Source organism: Gymnogyps californianus, chromosome 12 (assembly GCF_018139145.2).
Source record: "Gymnogyps californianus isolate 813 chromosome 12, ASM1813914v2, whole genome shotgun sequence".
In the NCBI taxonomy this organism is placed as follows: Eukaryota; Metazoa; Chordata; class Aves; order Accipitriformes; family Cathartidae; genus Gymnogyps; species Gymnogyps californianus.
Genome location: NC_059482.1, coordinates 15,946,743 through 15,967,678, shown reverse-complemented (window position 1 = coordinate 15,967,678; position 20,936 = coordinate 15,946,743). Strand labels below are relative to the sequence as shown.

The 20,936-nt window shown below is 41.7% G+C and overlaps 1 protein-coding gene across 1 annotated transcript in view; it reads left to right on the top strand.

Moving 5' to 3' along the window:
- The window catches only part of ZNF423 (zinc finger protein 423), a 236,851-nt gene that overhangs the window by 121,748 nt on the left and 94,167 nt on the right, over positions 1-20,936 (top strand). Inside the window, exon 5 of the mRNA XM_050904236.1 lies at positions 14,010-17,233. Within this exon, the coding sequence (XP_050760193.1) occupies positions 14,010-17,233 (3,224 nt within the window). The remainder of the gene's footprint in view (positions 1-14,009; positions 17,234-20,936) is intronic.

Sequence of the window (20,936 nt, the reverse complement as noted above, 5' to 3'; positions counted from 1 at the left end):
CAACCAGGTTCTTGGTTTTGAGGAGTCTGGATCTCTTAAAATATCATTCAGCTAAATGAAAAGTGTTTTCTAACGAAACAAAAAAAGCCATGCCAAAAGAGCATGAATGTTGTCACCAAAGTTAATAAAAGTAAGGAAATTAATACTTATAGTTGACCTCCAATACCTAGGCACAGTGGGGTGTAGCAAGGAAGTAGTTAGAAAGGCACCATGGTGAGCCTTAGCAGTGAATTACCTTATTTTTATTAACTTTCTGACAACCTCAGTGAATTTCCTTTCTTTTTATGAAGTGATTAAAAAAGCTAATCAGATCATGTAATTAAAATACATAATTACACAATCTCAGAGTTTTTCATAATTACTGTACATGGTAAATATTGTTACCTGATAACACTTTGCACAAAAATTTTTGACAGGAATTTGTGCAGGGTGGTTAGGAGGTGTCTGCTTTCCGGTGTTAGCAATGGAAGCTTCTCTAACAACATTAGATAGATAGTAAAATGTTTTAAAATGGAAAATATAGCAAAACTCTAAAATAATGAGTCAGTTGTCTTTTTTAAATGCTTTTGTATGTATCGGGCAGCTGGAATGTGTTGACAGGGTGTGTTTCTGTGCATTTATAATGGCTCTTTCCTTTGTGGTCACACCTCTGCTTCGTATTTTGTTAGGCACCACCCACTGGAAAACGCGTGTTTTGATACAAAGCAACACAGTAAGAAAAAAATCAGATCAGATCCAGTATCTTAATTCCAGACAAAGAACTGAATTAAGATGGAGTCACTCTTAAGCCTGTGTACAGTGACTTCAGGGTGGACATGATGTTGCAACCTTCCTGATGTCAGGTAGCCAGGAGGTCTGGGGCTATGGTTATGTTCATAGGAAATCCAAAGATACAAGGTATGATAATCCTAAATAATGGGAAAATTGATTTTAAAAAAAAAAAAAAAAAAGTCTGATGTGTCTTTAACAATCAGCTCCTAGGAATCCAGGACCCCAACCTCTAAAGTGAATCGTTTGAAATTGTAGTTACTGCTGTTTGTCAGTCTAATATTTACTGCTCAGAAGATTAGTTTTATACTCTAGATGCTCCATGACTGAGGTGGAGTTTCCATTTTTCAACAGAAGATGTTGAACTCCTGTCTTAAATACAGACAGATAATTTGGTCTTGATGGGGAGCCAAGGTTGGTGCTTCCATAACTCTTGGTACTCATACTTTCATGTGCTAAACTGAGTATGAGATGGAGGAAGTGGAATTCAGTTTCACAAGTAATTCTGGCTAAAGGTGTGAGGGAACAGTTGCTGAATTTTCATTCAAACCATTCATTTGTCCATTTTTGTTTGTTTTTGCAAGGGTGAAATGGGCTAAAGATCCTATTTCAGGCAGGAGTCCAGGTTATCTGTGGCCAGAAAATTATTTTATCCTGAAAATTTTTGCCTTATTGGCCAGAACTAAAATAAATAATAGAAAAGCCTTGACAAAACAAAAAAATAATATGTGAATTGTGTCTGGCATACCTTGTTCTGTCACACTCTTATGGGAGACACCAGAGTTGCCCAGTCTGTGGTTCTGTTCAGGCAGGGAGCTTCGGCTGTGAGTCTGGGAAAGGGGCATGACAAAACCAAATGGATTCCAGGGAGGGGGCAAGGGTTTTTTGGCATTTAGGACAGTAGGGTTTTTGTAAGTGAAGCTGGTCTGAGCTCTAAAACTCTTTGTGTTGTTTATGAAAACAATAATTTTTCATTTCCCCCAAAATTTAAATTGCCCACTCAGTTACGACCAGCTTATTGACAACATTTCTTCTTTTAGACAGTCAGTGTGTGAGCTTATGCAGCTTAAGTCACTGTTTTGCCTCTTTATGACAGTAGAGATGGGATGGAGTTTCTTCCAGGTATCTGCCAGCTGCATTTCAGTAGCAGGTTTTTGGTAACTCCTCTCTGCCACAGTGTACGTGGGGTTTCTGGGCATGTGAGACACCCCATACCAGAGATTTAGGTGCAAGTACAAAACCTTTTCACATCTGGAGAAAAAAAACAAAAAAATTATTAATTTACCTGGGGGGGGAGGGGGGGCCCACATGTTTCCAGCCATTAATTGACTGGAGATGGCTTCTTGAACACGTCTGGTTCTAGAGGTGCATGTGTGTCTATCAAACCTCTTGACACCTGATTTCCCTGAGAGTTTTTTGGTTTGGGTTGGGGTTTTTTGTTCGTTTGTGCTTTGCTGTTACTGTTTTGATTTTTTGACCATTTTTTCCTCTGCAGGAAACGTGCCCCCATCCCAAACACCCACCTCCAGCTTCCACCCACTTTTTAATTTAGCAGACTCCTCTATAGAAAGCCGAATGCTTTCTGTACCTGTAGAATCAAGATGCATTTTTCTAGGGTAAATTCAATCTCTCTCTCCTCACTGCCTCCTCATTCCTTTTACCAAGTTGTTTAGTCTATTAACATTCCCAGATACCTTTTTGAAAGTATAGCCAGTCCTCATTATGTGGGTAGAGTTAGCGAGAAAGATATTGATTATAGCTTTTCCCTTTACTTCGTTTAATTCTCTGATATCAGTGCCAATGTCTGTGTGAGACTGTTCTCAAATGGAAGGAGTGCTGTTTGGGAGAGATGGTGGGGAGAGAGATATTTGTTTGCAAGTGCCAAGATGTTTGCTGTCCCTCCTTCTCTTCAGGGATAAATTGAGGTGATTCAATGTATGCTCCAACCCTAATTTTATTCCCATTTAAACAAATAATTGTGCCCTGCACCTTTCCTCATTATAAATTCACTCTTGCATGTATCTGTGGCCAAGGCACAGAGACAGTTGCTAACTAGAATAAATCGCACAAATCACATTTGTGGGAGGAAAAAAAACAACCACACACAAGGTCAGAAGGAAACCTACGTTGTTGGTTAAACTACAGCTATCTGAATACAGATAATCAGCACCTAAGACTGTATTAAACAATTCAGGAGGAAGATACCTTTGCTGTTAGGGAACTTTAAGGAAAGTGCCGTCCTGTTCCGGTACGTGGGCAGAGTGTGGTACCTGCAGCTGAGACTGGAAGCGCAGCTGCGGCTGGAGGGGAGGTTTCTGCTGGGCTCTGTGCGTCTCTTGGCAGGAGCGCGGCAGGGCCAGAGGGGCTGTCGTCTCCTGGTTGGATTTGCTCTGGCTCCCCAGCTGCACTCCCCCTGCCTGCCTGCCTGCACTGATGAGCATCCTCCCTACGGGAGGCTTTCTCTGGAGCGTGGTCGGTGCTGGCTGACATCCTGAGAAGCCCCTAAAGAATTTAGAAAGGCTCGGAAAGTCTCTCTGCAGACTCACGATGTAGATGAGGCATAGCGTGGGCTGATCTCACCGCCTGGTGCCCGCAGGAGAGGGCTGTCTGGTGTGCCGTGACCCTGCGGTGCTGTGGAGTGGGCACTGCTGGGGTCATCTCCTGCAGCCTGCACAGGCGCTCGGTGAGGTCAGGCGCGGGATCCCTCCTTGGGCTGCGCCAACGCGGGCGTGAGCCCTGGGAAGACAGACCTTAGCTGTCGCCGCAGCTCTTCATTCGAAAACCTGAGAGCACAGTTGCACGATTTGTCATTGGGCCTGTCAAAAGGGCAAAGATGTGTTGGAAGAAGAGAGCAGCTTTCGGCGGACAGTTTTGTTGTGCGGTGCAGTGCAAGTCCTCAGATCACAGATGTCAGGTCACTGCTGGTTAAACTTGAAAGGTCTGTCATGTGGCACGTTTGTTGTAGGGGAACACTGATGTACCGAGAAAGATTCTTACTGGGTGGCAAATGCTTTTGTTTGCTTGCTTGTTTTAAAAGTCATTTCTTATTTAAAATCATGGATACTGTTAGTGAAAAAGAAGTAGCATTACCATACAGCGTGGAATACACATCTCTCCTAGGCAAGCCACGCTGTTTGGCTTTCATCTTTCATAGCACAAAATCTATAGTTATTTTCTTTTTAAACCTTTCAGTTATTTCTGTCAGCTATTGATAAGTGGAGAACTTCCTTCCCACCTCTGTTTAATGCAGTTCCCCTCAGGCCAGTCACAAACATGGTGCAGATTCACGACCGATGTTTATCTAAATGATACTCAGGAATGTGCTTCATATTCAGCAGTGTGCTTTTACATTTGCGGGTGTTCTTTTTTAATTTTAAATGAAATATTTTTTAAAAAATTGTTCACTAACAAACCCAGAGTCGTAACTAATTGTACTTTGCCATAACACATACCGTCCCCAAGGAGTGGGAGGTTTGCTTAGCTGGGGCAAACCCCATCTCCAGGCTTGGGTCAGGTGGAGCTGGCAGGTTCATTAGCTCCAGGGATACCCACTGGCATCACCGAGGCACACGAGCCCCTCCAAAACCAGGCAGGTGAAGGCCTCGAGGAGCTACACTCACCAGACTTGTGGAAGCTAGGATGTTCACAAGTGCAGCTTCATTTCCATTCACGGTGTTTGCATGACATCTTGACTCTGAATTCATGAAAGGGACAGGGAATACGTGCATCTTTCTGAAAATACCTCTATGTAGAACTGGCTATATTTCATATTTATGTCATCTGAGTTTTCAGAAGTGTTGAGCAACTGCTGTTCCTATTGATTTCAATAGGATTGATGTGAATACACAACACATTTGGAAGTCAGACCAATAATGCATATGCATAGCTATAAAACAGGTTACTTGATACTGTCTGTCACATATAATTTATTGATTTTTCTTCCCTTGTTCTTTGAAGCCAGTATAAAATCTGGATGTTGTTGTTTTTTACTGTTTGTTTATTGCTGAGTAATTTCAGCCAACATGTGTTTTTCAGCATTAGGTCTATTCATCATGAACGTCAACCCATTAAGTTTGTAAGTGCGTCACAGTTTTCCCACCTAGATCAAAATGAGAGTCTGGAACAGCCTACTCTTTCTAACTTAACAAGCTGGTTTTATTTTCCCCTGCAACTTGCTCTAATAATATGACCAGCTTTAAATTCCTCAGGCCGGAAAGCTTGGCCGTAAAGTCCTGTGCAGGGCTGAGGTTTGAAACATGACGTTTTTCTCAGGTTTGGAACATGGCAATTGACATCTCTTCTACTGAGCACTGATGGAAAATACTCATTTAGGAGCAAAAGTTTGTTCTTGGGAAAGTACTTTTCATATGTTTAAGACAGGGGCTGCAAACCCGTTTTCCTAGAGGTCAGGTCACTGCATCGCATCAGTTGAAGATCTCATCATAGAAAGCCATCCTAGCAATCCAGTCACTTTTGGTGACCCCAACCAGAAGACACAGAGCATTTGTGGTATCTGGTCCCAGTTTTCTCCCTTCATAGTGGCTGTTTTGGCTCAGAGTTGATACATGGCCGTAAAGTTGAAACAGAGCTCTGCAGAAATGGCAACACGACTCTAATATTGTCTACCAGCACAGATGCAGATATGCGTTTGTCTTAGCAGTAACAGCAGCTTGCCGGAGAGGTCTTGGCAAAACTCTCTTTGTCCTAGTTTGCCACTGCCCCAGTTTTAATGGCGCTTGCTCCTCCAGACTGCTGCCCACACCATCAAAACGAGCTCTGACTTGATTCTGCACAAGCTGAATATCCTGTGGGAAAGTGCTGCCTGTCCTTGTCAGTGCTGGCTTCCAGGGCTCCCAGCTTACTGTGCAGGATATGACCCTTAAATGAATTATATGAATGAGCTAAATGGATTGTAATTGATGACTTAATCTTCACTTGAAAGTACAATTCAGAAACATGAAAATGAGCACAGTAAAGCATTAAATTAAATCACTCCGATCTGGTCAGTTAATGGAGAAAAGTCTGTCTCTCTTTAATTCAGGCTTCTGTATTCACTGAGTTTCTCCAAACAGCAGCTAGTCTGTATTTCTGATGCTCCGTTACAGGTATGAACTGAGGGAAGAAGCTTGAGCTGAGTCTGTCTGACCGCACGTGCCTGAGGGTACTCAGCAAAACAGCCTGAGAACAGGTGCCTGCTGTATTTGAGAGCTGCCTGATCAAATGGGAGGGAGGAAATCATAAATCTAGGAAATTAATCTCATGCATTTCATCCCACCATAAAGGCTCTTCCGCTGGCCACATGTCCACGAGTGGTTCAGAGTCTCGATGCATGGGTTTGTGCCGTATGGGAAGCACCTTCCCTGCTAACAGTAACAAAACACAAGGAAGGGAAAACATGTTTATGTATAGATGAGAAAAGGACTTTCCTTGCATGTATTGCAGAGACCTTTATGGAGGCTGATGCTCTTCCACCGCTCTGGGCTGGATCTTTGGCTCTGCAAAGGGGGCAGTGCAGGGGCCAGGGCTGGCCCTGGTCCTGCTGCAACGAGGGCAGGCTCTGCAAATCTGCCATCGGGTCTGCTCAAAATGTTGCAACCACCCTGCTTGTATCCTTAGGTTTAGATAAAAAATGAAGCAGGCAAAGCTCTTAACCGCTGTGTGTTGTCTCTTTGTTTTGTATAATCAAGTGTTGAAATCGTGATAAATGTTGACATCAAGTAGCAAGAAGTGCAGAATATAATTTTGTGAGTGTAAGGCCAATAGGGTCATATGAAGTTTGTGCTCTGGCTAACATAATATGAAGAAATATTACTAACAATTAGCATAAGTATTACCATCTATTATAACTAATTTTATAACTAATTATTATAAGTAATAATTATTCTACTAGGATTATTTTCCTAAGGGCTTTGTCATTCCTTATGTTTGAAAGTTGTACATGTCATAGCCAAAACTCTAATTTTATAGTATCCTCTCAGTGTGGCTATTGCATCTGTGATGTGTGCGTGTGACCCCGTATACAGTTTTGTTCTTTTACATCTGTCTTACAACGTGCCTTCTTGCTAAATGCTCGGTGGGTATCAAAGCAGGCAAGAATGGCACAGGACCCTCTAGGTAGCAGGGTAAGCACGAACAGCAAGCTATTAAGATCTTTCTGTTAATTCATTGATGATTTTGCTGGTGTCGTCTTCTAATCTCGCTTAAAAAAGACTGAATGCGCATGTGAACATTTCTGAAGAGCAAATTGCTACGCAAAATATATGTACAATCCTAACATTTTCGTAGAAATAGGGTGAGTTATTATTGATTCACAGAGCACGACAAAACATCACTGCATGAATTAGCAAACAGCTGTTTCTAATTTGAGTTTAGAACTGTACACAGAGGAACTTGTTTTAGTGTTCACTCCTTTCATTTATAATGAATTTTAATTACCGCTACAGGTGAGAAAAATGTAGAAACAAGCTTGTATCTTGTGGAAGAAACAAAGGAGAGACAGATGCTAACAGATTTACAGTCTGTGATAAAAGGAATGTTTTGGTACACTTTACATGTAATTAGAGTGCAGCTGTTTTCAGTCCCAAGTCCATGATGCACAGCAGAATATAGTATCTGCTGCTTTTCCAAAGGGAGTAAAGAAAAACAGTGATTCAACTCTGAAAGCATTTAGTTTATTCCTAGATCTAACATAAAACTTTCTCCTCCACCCCTTATTATGCCATTTATTGAAGTGTGAAATAACTTATTTAATGATATGTTAATTTTTTGTTACCAGCAAAATACAGACTGTTTGACATAAGAAAAAATAATGTTAAAAACAACTTTCTGATTTTATCATCTGTATAGAATTATATATCATCCTATCGATGGTCATTACTGAGTCTTGATATCTCTGCTAATGGGAGACGAGGGCTTAGGCATGTGTTAATCTGGCCTAGCAAGTTTCTGTATATCAGTTAAGCTTCAACAGACATCTTTGTGTGTACTTTTAACTTGCAGCATAAAAAAGACTAATTAGATGTATCTTTGATCACTACAGAAAGGTTTAAACAAAGACAGCGAGGTTTAAACCATCTATGTGTAACAGTTTATCTGCGGCAGACATCCCAGCAAGTTTAACATTTGAAATTCTGCACTACATCTTGTGCTGATTTTGTATTCTAAATACCAAGTTACTCTCTGCATGAGAAGAAAAATTAGATTATATATACTTTCCATTGAGCCAGACATCTTTCCTTCTTTTTTAAAAACTTCACTTAAAAATGAATTGCAGTGCAAAGCTGAGACATTGGAAAAAGAGTCACTAACTGTTGGTAATTTAGTCCAACAAAAATGCTTACCACATAAGCATATAATTAGGTATAACTGCATTTTTCTCAAGTTGCAGATAATAATGGAAGCACTGCCTGTGGTGCCACTTATATTAGCACCTCTTAGTTTTTTATCCAATTTTAGGTTTGCTTTGAACATTTTATATATATTTATATATACATATTTTAAAAATGGCATAGTGCCTTAAAATAAAAACTATGAAGACTGTTTTGTGAAGAAGCTAATGTTGCTGAAGTCTGAAGCTGCGTATGGAGTTCTTCAGAGCAGCCTGAACTTTCCAGGGCCCCTCCTTAGTGCATTGGCTAAGGGTGAGTTGACCAGTTCTGGGGGACAGCTGCATGATATTTTTGTAGGAGTAATTATAAATAATTTGTAGAAATCTTTTTTCCATTGTTTAGTGAAGTGTGTTTGAGTGTGCATTAATGCTGGGTTTCAGTCACAGCCCGGCAGTTACAATACCATTCAGAGATAGGTGCAGTGTCAGCATAAAAAGGCTTTCATTGCCACAAGAGCTGGTGGTTTGCAGTCCACTATTGCCTTCTGTGACACAACAAACAAAAATCTTCAGTGAAGCTAATATATGCATAGAAAATTGAGTTTGGAATATTAATGATATTTTTTATTATTTACTTTGTTATAACTGTGTGGGAAATGTGCAGGAAAATGGGGCTAAACACTCCAACAAAAAATTTAAGTGAAAAGCTGTCACAGTGCACTGAAAATATTGAAACTTAAAACATTTGCTATGTAAACTTGATTTGCATTATTTCACACCAGCACTGCCGTGTAAATGAGCAGCGTATGCTATGTGAGGTTCTTACTATAATCCATTGTAATGATCTGTCCTTGGCTTTAATACATAGTGCAGCAATGCAAAATTTGCTGTAACCACTACTGAAGATTTCCCAGTCCTCAATATCTGTGTTGTATTCTCATAGTTAAGCATCTGTGATAATAATAATTATTGAAATTGATAGCATTTCTATCGGGCCTTCCATCTGAGGATGTCTCAGGGTTTCACAGCTATACAGAAGTAAGCCCTACAATTTGCCCTTGAGGAGCAGATGGCTTTTTTCTATTATGGAGATGAGGAACTGAAACACAGTTCAGAAGCGTGTCTTATGATGCCAAGCTTGTTTTCAAAAGTAACTTACTTTTTTGGGTGCTAGAATTCCATCAATTCTCAATAGCCTAAAGCAATTTGAGTGCTTTGACCATTTTTAACTTGTGTGCCATGGAGAGACTCGGAGAGAACCAGGAGTCTGGAACTTAAATCAAACAGCAATCCTTTCCTCAACAATTGATTTTTGGTTTTTGTTTTTGTTAATTTAACTATTTCTCTTGTGTATTAGCTCTGTGCTAGAGGAATAAACCTGACAGAATAAGAGCACCTTCCAAATCTAACCTCCTTGGTTTATTGTCCTGTATGGAGATGCCTTCTGGGCTCAGGAGGGGAGTCTTGAAGTTGCCTCTTTGGACAAACCCTGGATATTTTGTTGACGCCTGGGCAGGTTGTGCGGCCTCTTCTGAGCCCCGTGGTGCTTAATCTGTGCTGCTGCTTGCACCCAAAGCAGCTGAAATAACCTGGCCTCCCATACCGCGCTGGCCACGTTGCAATGTGCCCGCTGTGTGGGGGGACATATGGAGGCTCTGTGGAAGAGCCACCTGAACCCTCCACACGTAGGGGAGACAGAGTAGGGAGGTTTTTCACTGGAGCGGAACCCGATGATGCTCTACGTTGGTAAACAAGAGGCTTTAGGCAAGGATGAACTTCAGGTCTGGCCAGCAAATGAGGCCTCTGTGCATACCTTTTGTTCTTAAGAGAAAAAGCAGCCAGCTGGGGGGTAGCTCGGGTTTGTGCAGCCCTTGCCCATGAACGCTGACCCCAGGGCTGGGGCTGCATGGGTGACCGGGCAGCTGAGGAAGCCTGTCCCTCTGCAACCACTTCAAATGTGGCTCGGCTCAAAGTCTGGCGGGAGCTTACTTGTTCCAGCTAGCTTTGAGCAGGTAGATGGGGGAAAGTGTTTGCAGGGACCGTGAAATCGTGTCTGGTTGATTTTATTTCTATTAGCAAAATAACTCTGAAATAATAAATATATCAACGTCATCAGTGTATGCTGAGACAGCAGTGCTGCTTACTCCTGGCAATCTGTGATGTGCTGTATGTCTCCTTTCTAAGAGAGATCACATTTTTTAAGACTTCATTTTATTGTTTTAGCTTCACAAATATATTTCTGAACTTGGCTCATGTTATCTGGAAGATAAACAGAGAATGAAGTATGATTTATACTACAGTTTGGCCAAATTGCTCTTATTAGAAGGAAAAATACATTTATTGAATGCATTGAGGCTGGAATTAGCTCCTCAGTGATGATGATAAATGCTTGCAGTCCCGTAAACGTGCTGAACATTAAGTTGCTAAATTACTGTACCACTTTGAGATTGATTATCAAGTTTGGCCCTTTAAGCTTCATGACCTGCACATATATCCTGAGGACTACCGACATCCTGAAGCTTCCTTAATGCTCTTTTTTTCCTAATTAAACTTTTTATTGAATTTTCTTACCCTTTTAATACTTGTTTTGATTCTCTTATGCGCAAATGACAAAAGCCTTGCACCAGCCATGTGATTCTCTATTTTAGAACAGTCCCACTTTGCAGGATTAGCCATTTTTAATGACTTTAATCTCCTTTTTGAAAGTGATTTTTCTCATTCTGCTACATTCCTTTGACTGCATTAATGTAGAATTATTATTCTAACCATCATTGCCAGACATGTCACACCACATCTAAAATATATCTTCCCACTAAAATATTACTCTGGTAGAATACCTTAGAATTTCCTTCTCAGTTCATTATAGGCCTTTTCTTCAATTTAATATGGCAAGTTAAAATTAACAGGGCTATTTTTCATTCCATAAAGAGATTAATGATAATGAGTTTTCCCTAATTTCTTCAGTTTAGGCCTTTAGTAATTTAGTACCTTGTTTGTAAGGAAGTCAAGGTAGGTTGTTTCTGGGGCTTAAAGTTTCCTAATTCTTTTTAAATTGTAAAAGTATGAGAAAACGGTGCAATAAAAAGAATCTAGAAGTTAAATATGAAAATCAGTGAAAGGTCTTAATCAAGCTAACAAAAGGAGACAATCTTTGCTTTCAACTATGTAAATGCTTCCATTTTTATTACTAACCCAGCTTTTCAATCTGTGAAATGTTAATTTTTTTGAATCCAAATTATATTAGCACAGCAACGTCTTTGTGCATCACTCACAAAGTAATACCAGCTTGCTTTGGTTTTGTTTTCTGAATAGCCCAAGATGTTTGAAGAGCAGCAGCTGGAGGGGAACTGGCCCTATTTGAATGTTAGAGTGCATTTTGAGGTAGATGGGTTCGTTTCAGGGGAAAAAGAGACCTTCTAAAAGATTTGTTCCATTTGCATGCCAATGTAATGGTTGGCATAAGCACATATGGATGTAACGAAGTTACAGCAGTTGGCCCAGCCTGTGTTACCACTGGATTTGGCCCCTTGCATCTACAGTTTCAAAGCAGAACAATGAAGCTTTATTCACTGGAGCAGTTTTAAGCGCTCCGAGTTCTCCCCGGTGCAGTTCTTCCTCTGTATGCCACTGCCCAGCACAAGGCACGAGTAGTCTGGCTGCAAAAGGGAAGATATTTAAAATGCATGTATTTTTATAAAAGTTTCTGCAAAGTGGACATTTTAAATTATTTTAATTACAGCCAGTAAGCCCGAGCAGTAAATAACACAATGGTGGTGTGCTTTTTTTCCCTGTCGTCGTTGTTTCTCTTCTTCCCCCCCCGCCCCCAGCAGACAGCAATAGTGGTAGCAAACGCAACATGTGCTGCCCTAGTTCAGGTCCAGCATCCCCCTCTTGCTCCCCTTTGTCTCCTTTCCCCTGGAGGAGCCCAGCTGGCGAGAGGAGGGAATTAGCCAGCCCTGAGCTACCGGCACCTCCCCGGGGCCCCTAATCCAGGCGCTGGCAGCCGGCTGCCTCCTTCCCTCCGACGGCCCGTGGCCGCAGGTCCGTGGGGACGGAGCCCTGGATGCGGCTGGCAGCAGAGCTGGGGCGACGGGGCGGGAGGGGGGACGGGGGCTCCCTGGGGGCAGAGCGAAGCTGTGCCGGCAGCGGGGCGGGCGGCGGAGGTGGCTTAAATTGCGAACATGAGGCTTTGTTGCAGCCGCAGAGAGAGACCGGTTCATGGTCGGGGGAACGAAGCCTGAGAAAAGTTTAACGTAAAAATCAGGGGCTCCGTCGCCTGTGGTTTAGGTTCAGGCTCCGCCAGGCTCAGAGGAGTTAGTTGAGCACAAAGACCTTGAGCATCTTAGAAGCGCGGGTGCTTGCTGAGAGCCGGGGTGCATTTCGGGAGCGGGAGGAAGTGTGTTCTCGGTGTCCAGCATCGCTCTGGAGCAGGAGGTTTAGTTAAACGGGGGAGTGGAGCTCCCTGGGGAGCGCGGGGCGAGGGGAGTGGGCGCCCAACCTGCGCATCCCGGAAAACAAGCAGCCCCGTTGTGTGGGAAAAGTTGTTTGGTGTGTGATTATTTGATTTAGTTTTTCCAAGGTAGCTCCGCTCCCTCTTTTCCTGGATGAAAAAGAAGGTCTTTGCCAAAGCAAATGGTGCCACAGGAGCTAGCCTCTTACGGTGGTGATATCCTCATTAGCCGAGCCTTTCTTTGAGAGCTTCTCCGCTGTACATGTGCTCTTCTCCGCCTGATGACTCTGTAGTTGGCAGGCACGAGGAGTGCGCGTGTGGCAGCCTACATGCACAGTTGGGGATTTTTTTATTGGTTTGTTTTAGTAAGAGCTGAAGTAGGAACATTAAATGTTTTATAAGAACGATGTATCTGGAGAACCGGTTCCTTTTTTGAATCTCCAAATGTATATGTGGTCAGCACCTTCCCTCATTTACATGAATTTTATTTTTGCTTCATTCCATGGTTCAGTTTTATATCGGACTAGTGGCATTTTTGCTTCACTCAACATCTCTGCATTTATTGGAATTAGGATATTTGAACTCTCTCTCTTCTGTTTCTTGTTAACAATTCTGTTTATGAAAGCTGCCAACATTTTATGTATTTTTCCTAAAATGACTGTTTTGCTGCTGGAGTTGGTGCTGTGTTTCTTTATGGTAATATCAAATTATAAAATATTTTCCAAAGCCTCATATTGAGCAAAGGAAATAGTTATTAAAACAGAGGCTGGGCCATTGTTGGTTTATCCTGAAGTTGATTCTTTTGTGATGTCTTGAGATGTCCAATGGTGATTTTCTGGGCTTTTTTAATTTGTTTGTTTTTGTACCAAGCAGGCAACATTACCTTTCATACAAATGAATGCGGTAATGGTGCAGATCTCTTCTCTGATTTTCTTGAGCTGTCTCAAATCTGATGCTTTTATTTCACCTAGATGTTCAACTCTGCTTTTGAGCAGCCTTTCATTCTGTTACAGTTTTGAGACAGAACTAAGGATTTTGTTTAACGGAGACATTACTTAAAATCATCTTGATGTAGCATTTAAAAAGACCCACAAAATCACAGGTGATCACTTAACACTGTAGCTTTTCGAAATGTTTGTATTGCTTCGTTGCACATTGTGTTTTGCTTTCTTTATTCATTGTTTATTGCTTTACAGAACAGTAAGCAGGTGTTAAACCTCCTAAAGAAAAATGCTTTTTATTAATACTATCTGTTGGCATATTTGTAAATTATATGTACAAATATATTTTTATTTCTCTTTCTCAAACCGCCTTTGAAATTCAAAAAATCTTTTTTTTTTTGAGTTGATTTTTTTTTTTTTATGCTGTAGTAGCAGAAGCCCATAGTGTTGTTGAGAGCTTTGTCCTTATTTCACAGATGCACTGGGAATTGTTTTTAATCTCCTTTCTGCTTTCCCATTACAGATGGTGATGACGACCCACAACTCTCCTGGGTGGCTTCATCTCCCTCCAGCAAAGATGTTGCATCACCCACTCAGATGATAGGAGATGGGTGTGATCTCGGCATCGGGGAGGAGGAAGGGGGGACTGGCCTGCCGTATCCCTGTCAGTTTTGTGATAAGTCCTTCATTCGCCTGAGCTACCTTAAAAGGCACGAGCAGATCCACAGTGACAAACTACCTTTCAAATGCACCTACTGTAGCCGGCTTTTTAAGCACAAGAGAAGTAGGGATCGCCACATAAAGCTTCACACAGGGGATAAAAAGTACCATTGCCATGAATGCGAGGCTGCGTTCTCTCGCAGCGACCACCTCAAAATTCACCTGAAAACCCACAGCTCCAGCAAACCGTTCAAGTGTACTGTGTGTAAACGTGGGTTTTCATCTACCAGCTCATTGCAGAGTCACATGCAAGCTCATAAAAAGAACAAGGAACATATGGCAAAGACTGAGAAAGAGGTGAAGAAGGATGATTTTATGTGTGATTACTGTGAAGAGACATTCAGTCAGACTGAAGATTTGGAGAAGCACGTAATGACACGCCACCCACAGCTTTCCGAGAAGGCAGATTTGCAGTGTATTCATTGCCCTGAAGTATTTGCAGACGAAAACTCGCTGCTCTCACACATTCATCAAGCCCATGCCAACAAAAAACACAAGTGCCCTATGTGCCCGGAGCAGTTTTCTTCAGTGGAGGAAGTCTATTGCCACTTGGACAGCCACAGACAACCTGACTCCAGCAATCACAGCATCAGCCCTGACCCAGTCTTGGGGAGCGTGGCATCCATGAGCAGCGCAACACCTGACTCCAGCGCATCGGTGGAAAGAGGTTCCACCCCCGATTCGACCTTAAAGCCTTTGAGAGGACAAAAGAAAATCAGGTCTGTGGACAGAGAGGAAGGCCAGAACTGGTCTAAGGTTACTTACAGCTGCCCATACTGCTCAAAGCGTGACTTCAACAGCCTTGCTGTTCTGGAGATCCACCTGAAGACCATTCATGCAGACAAACCTCAGCAAAGCCACACATGCCAGATCTGCCTTGATTCCATGCCTACACTGTACAACTTGAATGAACACGTGAGAAAGGTGCACAAAAACCATGCATATCCCATGATGCAGTTTAGCAACATTTCTGCCTTTCACTGTAACTACTGCCCCGAGATGTTTGCAGATATCAATAGCTTACAAGAACACATCCGTATTACTCACTGTGGCCCAAACGCTACCCCTCAAGATGGCAACAACGCTTTCTTCTGTAACCAGTGCTCCATGGGCTTTCTGACCGAAGCAACCTTGACTGAGCATATTCAGCAGACTCACTGCAATGTAGGAAATTCAAAATTGGATTCCCCTGTCATTCAGCCAACACAGTCTTTTATGGAAGTTTATTCATGCCCTTATTGCACAAACTCCCCCATTTTTGGCTCCATCCTGAAACTTACAAAGCATATTAAAGAAAACCACAAGAACATTCCTCTGGCACACAATAAGAAGTCAAAAGCAGAGCAGAGTCCAGTTTCTTCTGATGTTGAAGTCTCTTCCCCTAAAAGGCAACGGCTTTCTGCTAGCATAAACTCAGTGTCTAATGGTGAATACCCATGTAATCAGTGTGATCTAAAGTTCTCAAATTTTGAAAGTTTTCAAACCCATTTAAAGTTGCATTTGGAGTTGCTGTTGAGGAAGCAGTCTTGCCCTCAGTGTAAAGAAGACTTTGATTCCCAGGAGTCTCTTCTGCAACATCTCACCGTACATTACATGACAACTTCAACTCATTATGTATGTGAGAGCTGCGACAAACAGTTTTCTTCAGTGGATGATTTGCAGAAGCATTTGTTGGACATGCATACTTTTGTGTTGTATCACTGCACCCTTTGCCAAGAAGTTTTTGATTCCAAGGTATCTATCCAAGTGCATCTGGCAGTCAAGCATAGCAATGAAAAGAAGATGTATCGCTGCACAGCCTGTAACTGGGATTTTAGGAAGGAGGTGGATCTCCAGATCCATGTGAAGCATAGTCACTTGGGGAATCCGTCAAAGTCTCACAAATGCATCTTCTGTGGTGAGACCTTTAGCACAGAGGTAGAACTGCAGTGCCACATCACAACCCACAGCAAAAAATACAACTGCAAGTTTTGTAGCAAAGCTTTTCATGCCATCATCTTGCTTGAAAAGCACTTGCGGGAAAAACATTGTGTTTTTGATGCTAGCACTGAGAATGGTACAGCTAATGGCATGACCCCAGCAAATAAGAAGACAGAAGGGACAGATATCCAGAACATGTTAATGAAGAATCCAGATACTTCCAACAGTCATGAGGCCAGTGAGGATGACGTAGATGCTTCTGAGCCCATGTATGGCTGTGACATTTGTGGGGCTGCCTACACTATGGAGGTCCTCTTGCAGAACCATCGTTTGAGAGATCATAACATCAGGCCTGGGGAGGATGACTGTTCTAGGAAGAAAGCAGAATTCATCAAAGGTAGCCACAAGTGTAATATCTGCTCAAGGACCTTTTTCTCAGAAAATGGCCTGAGAGAGCACATGCAGACCCATCGAGGTCCAGCTAAGCACTACATGTGCCCCATCTGTGGGGAACGCTTCCCATCACTCCTGACCCTGACAGAGCATAAAGTCACTCACAGCAAGAGTTTGGATACAGGGACATGTCGGATCTGCAAAATGCCGCTGCAGAGCGAGGAAGAATTTATCGAGCACTGCCAGATGCATCCAGATCTCAGAAACTCCCTCACCGGGTTTCGCTGTGTTGTCTGTATGCAGACGGTCACCTCTACCCTTGAGCTGAAAATTCATGGGACGTTCCATATGCAGAAATTGGCAGGAAACTCTGCAACCTCGTCGCCCAATGGCCAGGCCTTGCAAAAACTCTACAAGTGTGCGTTGTGCTTGAAGGAGTTCCGGAATAAGCAGGACTTGGTAAAGTTGGATGTGAACGGCCTTCCCTATGGCCTGTGTGCTGGATGCATGACCAGGAGCACCAATGGACAGTCTTCGGGCTTGACTCCACAGGAGGTGAACGAGAGACCGTGTGGCAGTCTGAGGTGTCCAGAGTGTAGTGTCAAATTTGAAAGTGCTGAAGACCTAGAGAGCCACATTCAGGTAGACCACCGAGACCTGACACCTGAGACTAGTGGCCAAAGGAAAGGTACCCAGACGTCCCCTGTTCCCAGAGTAAGTACAGCTGAACTTTAAAACGTCTGAGGGATAAACTGTAGACCTTCAACATGACTGAGAACTGATCTGATGTTATTTTTTTTTAAACTGTTACTTTATAAAATTACTTGTGCTACTAAAAAATCCAACAAAACAGGAGGAAAGGTAGAGTAACGCACATAGAAAAATTATACGTTGCTCAGCCTTGCAGGGTCCTTGATTCCTAGTGGCAGCGCATCAGATTTTTTATCGTAAAACTGCCCTAGATTTACTAACAGAGAGCTGAGACACTTGAACGGTGGGGATTGAGTTTGTCCATGAATTCTGATGCTGCTGAACTGGCAGATCTGAAAAAGCTGGGGCATTTCCATGAAAAAAGGAGATGCTGAGTACCCAAAACAAAACAAAATCTGATCTGTCATACTTGAGGAATGAGATTATTTCTTACCAGGGAACTAAACACAAGCAGGAGGATAAAGGAACTTTTGAGGACAAATGTAGTGAATTCCACCCTACCCCCAAATTCTCACCTGAAACATTTCTGTGCTAAAGAGCTTGTGCTTACGAACGCCTATCAGAGTGAATGTTGTGAGGCTACTTGGATGTCTGTGTGCATACGTGTGTACTTGTGCGTGTGTGTGTGTGTATGATTTTAAAAGTGATTTTAAAAGGATCTGCTTCATGGCCCTCCTGTAAGATAAGTAGTTTTCTTAGCAAATCTGGAAATTGTTGTCTAATGCAGGTTACAAATAAGTGTGCTCTCCTTTAATATTTGCAGATAGCCTGCTTTCCCATTTCTTAGCTTACAAGATACTTGGGAACATGCAGATCCAAGTAAGGTTTCAGAAGCCTACTCAGGAGATTAATATCATTTGCAGTTTATAGTCTTTTAAAATTATTTGTTGACGTTTTGGTTCAAGAATGGGCCAAGTCAGTCCTTCCTCTGTGAGGAACAGATGGAATGAGAAGTAGATTTTGGAAATCTTCTCGGGAGACCAACAGAAGACACATCTGAGTATTGATATCATCTGACATTTTTAATTAAACATGATGGGGTGAGATTTTCAAAAGTATCTAAGGAAATTAGGCACCCAACTCCTAATGAATAATTCCAGCCGTAGATGCCTGTTTATGTCAATCTGCTAATTAAAGCACCCACAAACACATCTTACTGCATTAAAAGAACCTGAAAATACCATTCAGCTAGAACACCAGAGGCTCGGTAAGTAAGAGAAGACCCTAAGTATGTCCTGAGGACGCAGACTGAGATGCCTCCAATAGAGCTGGTGCAGACTGTGTCCCCAGCGGGACTTGTTAGCTCCGGCCTAGTGCTGGGGTAAGCGGGGCAGCAGCGTCCGGCTGAGCTGGGCTGTGCGCAGCCAGCTCGGAGCATGGCACTGCCTGTCCTGGCACCTGCTGGCCTCAATGCCCTGTTCCAGGCTTCTGAGCAAATCCCACAGAACGTTTAATTTCTTTTTTTTTTTTTTTTTTTTTCTTTTTTTGCTTTTTTAGTAAAACAACTGGATATTGTTCCCTCTGGGTGCGGTGAATGTGTGACTAAGCCTCCATGTACACACACCTAATTCTACAGAAGAATGAGGAATGGAAATATCCCTCCTTCAGTGTGATACCTTTTGAGAGTTCGGCTGGGGCTCTAGCTAGGTCATTCTCCTTCCTACTCCTCAGGCCTTTATTTCCTTCTAAATTCTTTAAAACACCTCTGTTCTCTTAGGTAGGACTAATTCTTACTTCATATGGCTGTGCCTATAGCCAAAAGTATTAATTACCTTTTCTTTCCTATCAACTATCAGAAGCAGAATACATTGCCATTTTCTGCTCTTATTTCTTGCTTTAACTCTTTCTTTTCAGTGACAGCTTCCATACTTGTTCTCTCAGGGGAGACATTTAAGTTCTTCAATAAGGTAAATGCTTTGAATTTCATCCCATGAGGAAAGGTCTTAGTTCCTTTGTAGAAGATAATGAAAAATCAGCATTTGTGATGATGGCAAATGGTACCTTCAACAGGTGTCTATGGCCTGCACATATGCTAATAACGGAGACCTTTATGGTATGCATCCCAGGAATAGATATATTGTTATTAGGAATAATTCATTATCTTACCCTTCATTATAGGTACAAGACCTGAATTCTGATTATCAGTTCACATGGAAACTATTGGTGTTTCACTCAGGTTTCTCAAGGCAGTGAGTGCCCTTTGTGTCTGCCTAGCACAGGGGTTTTCAAAGAATTACGCTGTCTGTTAAATGGTGATAAATCTCTGTATTTCAAGAATAGTGTTTACTTAACTTCATTGGCTTCATAGCAAAGCTAAGCAAGTTGAACACGATCTCTCTTGTCATCTTGTTAGCATGCTGCGCATAGGTAAAATACCATTTTACTGGAGCGATCTTAAGTGCATAATGCATGTAGAGTAATCTGCAGATGTCCAGAGAAGAGCTGCTTTGCTCCAATTCTTGAGGACTTCTACATTTCTTTTTTAAACACCTTATTGATTTTTCTTTCTTAAACAGAAAAGCAGTTGAAGATTAGAACAAGGTACAGTCAGAAAGAAAATACAGGAAGATTAGATTTTAAGTAGTGGATATGTATTTCAGAGTAAATAAGAATAAGCAGAATGAAATCCGAGCAAGTGGTAAAGGTGACGATGACATACAAAATCCGTAACTTCTTTCAATGTCGGAAATCACTCCATCAGAAGTTATACTTCTTGAACTGAAGAAGTGAGTGTGGGTGCCTGAAGGAATTTCAGAAGAAAACTTAAATGAAGATTTAACCCCAAAGTGAAAGAAAGGAAGAAAATAAATATTAGCTCTTGATGAATAAAAAATGAAAATATTTGGGAAGAAAAAAAGATAGAGCACGAGAAAAAGAACAATTCCTTTTTACTGTATGTATTTAAGTTTGTGTATATATGCACATGGATATAGCACCACAAAGGGAGTATGAATATTTTGTTGTATTTGGTTTGGGGTTTTTACTATTGAATTTTTGGAGGTTTTGTTCTGAAAATCAGTTGGAGACAGCTACATGAGGATCAAAAAGCACTCAGAATTGCTTGGCAGTTTTCAGGTTTGGAGTTTTTTTATCCATAAGTATGAAAGAAAGCACATAACACTTGAACATGCTGCTGTACTCTGTCTTCGTCACATTTTAGTATGGCAAACAACTAGGAAGAAATATCTGTGAATTGATCGCCTTTGTTTCTAGGACTTCTAACTGGGATCCAATCATGGTGGTCAACAAAGATAGATTTCCAGACGGACAAAGTTTTTGCCTTGTGTACATGACGACATCTGCATTGGAGGATTTGTTATTAGGAGATTTTAAGTCAAGTCAATGGTCTTCTGTAAGGAACATCACTAAGAGGAATAAATAAAATACACCTTAGTAGTAAAAGATTGCTCTGACATCAATTTGTGTTTGATTCTTATAGTTTTACATGAGCTATTCTGTTTGGATAGGACTAAAAGTTTTTTTTTAGATAAGCATCATAAGTGGAGGTACTATTCCAGTATCTGGCACATGTAGAGCTCAAGACCTTTTTTTATTCTATTATGATCGCATCAGAGGTAATGCTTTCATGTTTTTGTGAACATATTTCTGTGCACAGGAGCTTCAGTTTTGAATACATTTTATTAATTCCTTTTAACATGTCTTCTAGAGGAACGTGCATGTCTTGAGAAACATGACTAGTTGTTTA